This window comes from Plasmodium cynomolgi, chromosome 5 (assembly GCF_000321355.1).
Source record: "Plasmodium cynomolgi strain B DNA, chromosome 5, whole genome shotgun sequence".
Taxonomy (NCBI): domain Eukaryota; phylum Apicomplexa; class Aconoidasida; order Haemosporida; family Plasmodiidae; genus Plasmodium; species Plasmodium cynomolgi.
This window is the reverse complement of record NC_020398.1, coordinates 886,603-889,290: the sequence shown is the minus strand read 5'-3', so window position 1 is coordinate 889,290 and position 2,688 is coordinate 886,603. Positions and strand designations below refer to the sequence as shown.

General features: G+C 42.1%; 2 protein-coding genes across 2 annotated transcripts; one reads left to right on the top strand and one right to left on the bottom strand.

The window, feature by feature from the left end:
* Positions 1–292: 292 nt before the first annotated feature.
* On the top strand, positions 293–559 carry PCYB_053100 (hypothetical protein; the record flags this gene model as incomplete). Its single annotated transcript, XM_004221191.1, has 1 exon — positions 293–559. A coding segment is annotated over exon 1 (261 nt), but the record flags the coding sequence as incomplete, so codon positions are not given.
* A 946-nt stretch (positions 560–1,505) lies between these two features.
* PCYB_053090 (prohibitin-like protein) lies at positions 1,506–2,394 on the bottom strand (the record flags this gene model as incomplete). Its single annotated transcript, XM_004221190.1, has 2 exons — positions 1,506–1,847; positions 1,939–2,394. 2 exons carry the CDS (start codon positions 2,392–2,394, stop codon positions 1,506–1,508), a joined length of 798 nt encoding a protein of 265 aa, XP_004221238.1.
* Positions 2,395–2,688: the final 294 nt, after the last annotated feature.

Genomic DNA, 2,688 nt, shown 5'->3' with positions numbered 1-2,688 from the left:
GAAAGAAAGACATATGCCGCATCGAAGGAATGACAAAAAAAAGGGTATGACGTGTGTGAAAAATAAAAAAATATTAATGTTTGTTTGTTCTCCGCCCCGAAGTCCCCGCTTTAAGGAGCATATAAACATGACATCGCAGTTGTAACGGCATAGTTGTAGCGACGCACTGGACTCTCCATTTTAACCCCTGCGGTATGTAGCAATCCCGTAACAGGGACGAAACAATTTTTCAAATCATATTTGCGAAGCGTGAAGGACGCGAAAAAGCGTGCCCTCTTGTGCCAACTCAAAGAACGATGGGAAACACACTACTAAAGGAAAAGCCAGCTGATATTTTTAGAAAAAAAGGAGACATTTTAAACCTGCGGAACTTAAAGGCTGTGCACATCGAGAAGGTGTACCCTCCGCTAAAAAAATCCAAAAAAATTTCCGTGTGCAGATGCTGGAAATCGAATAACTTCCCCTATTGTGACAATTCTCATCAGAAGTTGCAGCAGCAGGGGGTGATTTGCGGCCCACTGCTTTTAGAAGTCCGACGAAGTAACAATGCGACTGCGTAAAAAAGGGGGGCCAAAAGGGAGACCTACCTACATAACGATGTGACGGTTTTGCGAAACGACGAAGTTACCCCTTTGCCGCGCCTAAATCGTGTTTTGCCTGAACGGTTCAGGTGAAAGTGGAAAATGGGTAACATTAACCAACAGGCGCGAGGGAAGAAGTTCCCGTAGGCTCGAATTTAGTGCTTCGTGGCGCAGTGTGATCTAACTTAATTTAATTTCATTCATCATAATTAGGAACTTTGGCAAGCAGAGTTTACTCCTTTTAAAGCTTTCCAGTACGTTGTCACTCTTTCTTTTTTTTTTTTTTTGTTTCTTAACCCGTTGCATCATTCAGAAAAGGGCTCAACCATTTCGCAAGTCCGTTTTGCGGTACAGTTGCACACGCGCTGGTGTAGGAGAGTGGACCCTCACCGCGGAGGCATTTAACTGGGTGCTGGCGAAGGCCCAAATTGGATCGTCAAAAAATGGATCATCACAAAATGGATCGTCAAAAAATGGATAGCCACAAAATGGATCGTCAAAAAATGGATCACCACAAAATGGATCGCCACAAAATGGATCGCCACAAAATGGATTTGCAGAAATTCGGTTTGCTGCAATTCGGTTTGCGCAAATCCCCGCTGTAATTTTACATAACAGTCCGGGGGGGGCAGTTCGACAAAAATGCGCATTTCGCAAAGTGGCTGAATCATATGAACCAAGTGGAGAATTCACCAGCTGTAACGTTAGCGCAGTGAGTGCGGCAGACGTAATTCAACCAACCTCGCGTAATTGCGTCGCATGATAGGAAAAAAAAAACACACATGCACATTTGCACACTGGCTAGCTATGCCCAATTTGGCAACGTTTAGGGTGGATGATGATGGTGCCCGTAATGTGTGTACCCCCGCATGTGTGGTGCTGTTCACGAAACGTTGCATGCTTTAAACGTGGTGGCTTTTTTCTCTATTCTGCCCGTTCAAACAGGATGGAGACATCCAAAAGAATTATCTTGTGAAAAACGGAGCAGTCGTAAAATCTGTCCATAATTTGATCAACTACTTCATCCACTGTAACGTGTGGCATACGATTGGCCTCTTTATTTTCCTCTACTAACGTATCCAAGTGATAATTCTTCACTACATTCATAATATCCAAGTTCATTTCCTTTTCAATATAATTCGTGCTGTAATTAACCCCGAAGGAACTAAAAATTTCGATAATAAACGGAATTTTGGGTTTCATTTTGACTTGTAATTTTACGCGGACTTTCTTTTTATCCAACGTCTCGTACACACGTGTAAACTTCTTTTGAATTGGGATGACTCTGATTATATGAACTTTATATTTCAACGGATTAAAAAAAAGTCATCAAATCGTCATAAATGTATGGCAATACTGTGTCGTCATTTTTGTTTTGTACTAAACAGATATACCCCTCTGGTACTTTCTTAAATGTGCAATAGAAGAATAAGGAAGTGATTACGCACATGCCTAACAGTTTGAGACTTTTTGCACACCGTAATTTTATCTCGTCCTGTGGTTTCCTCTCATTTTCGTAAGTAGGCCCCTCCGCATTGCTCGTCAAAGCGACATCATCATCATAATTGTGATGACTAACCTTTGGGGCGAAATCTGCATTTAGGACGCTGACACGTGTTGGGGCTTCATTTGCGTATTTATTAATTCCATCTTTTATATGACCTGCAGAAAAGTATTTGTTCTTCTCTCCGCCCTTTTTTTTGGTATTCACCAGCTCTGCTACACTGTGTGCATACCATTTTGTGCCCATTTGATGAGTGCCTCGTTTGCGCCATTTTGCATAATTTTTGAAGAGGAGGAAATTCCCTTTCATTTTGGCTGCAGAGGCTTTGGGGGGTGACGCAGTCGTGTGGGGTATCCCCCGGGGGGGCTCATTTCGCGTTGGTGTTTGTGTTGCTCGCAGTGTATGCTATAGTGTATATGAGATTATATGTTCTCATTTGATGAGCGACATAGCAAGAGGTACCTCCTCTGTTTGGCTAAGTTACCACAATCTTGGCTTCTACCTCGCGGACATTTTCGAAGACATTTTTTTATGACTCACCGTTTTGGAGCAAAAAATGTAAAATAAAAAAAAAATGCTTAAAAAAAATATGAACAGGCAAGG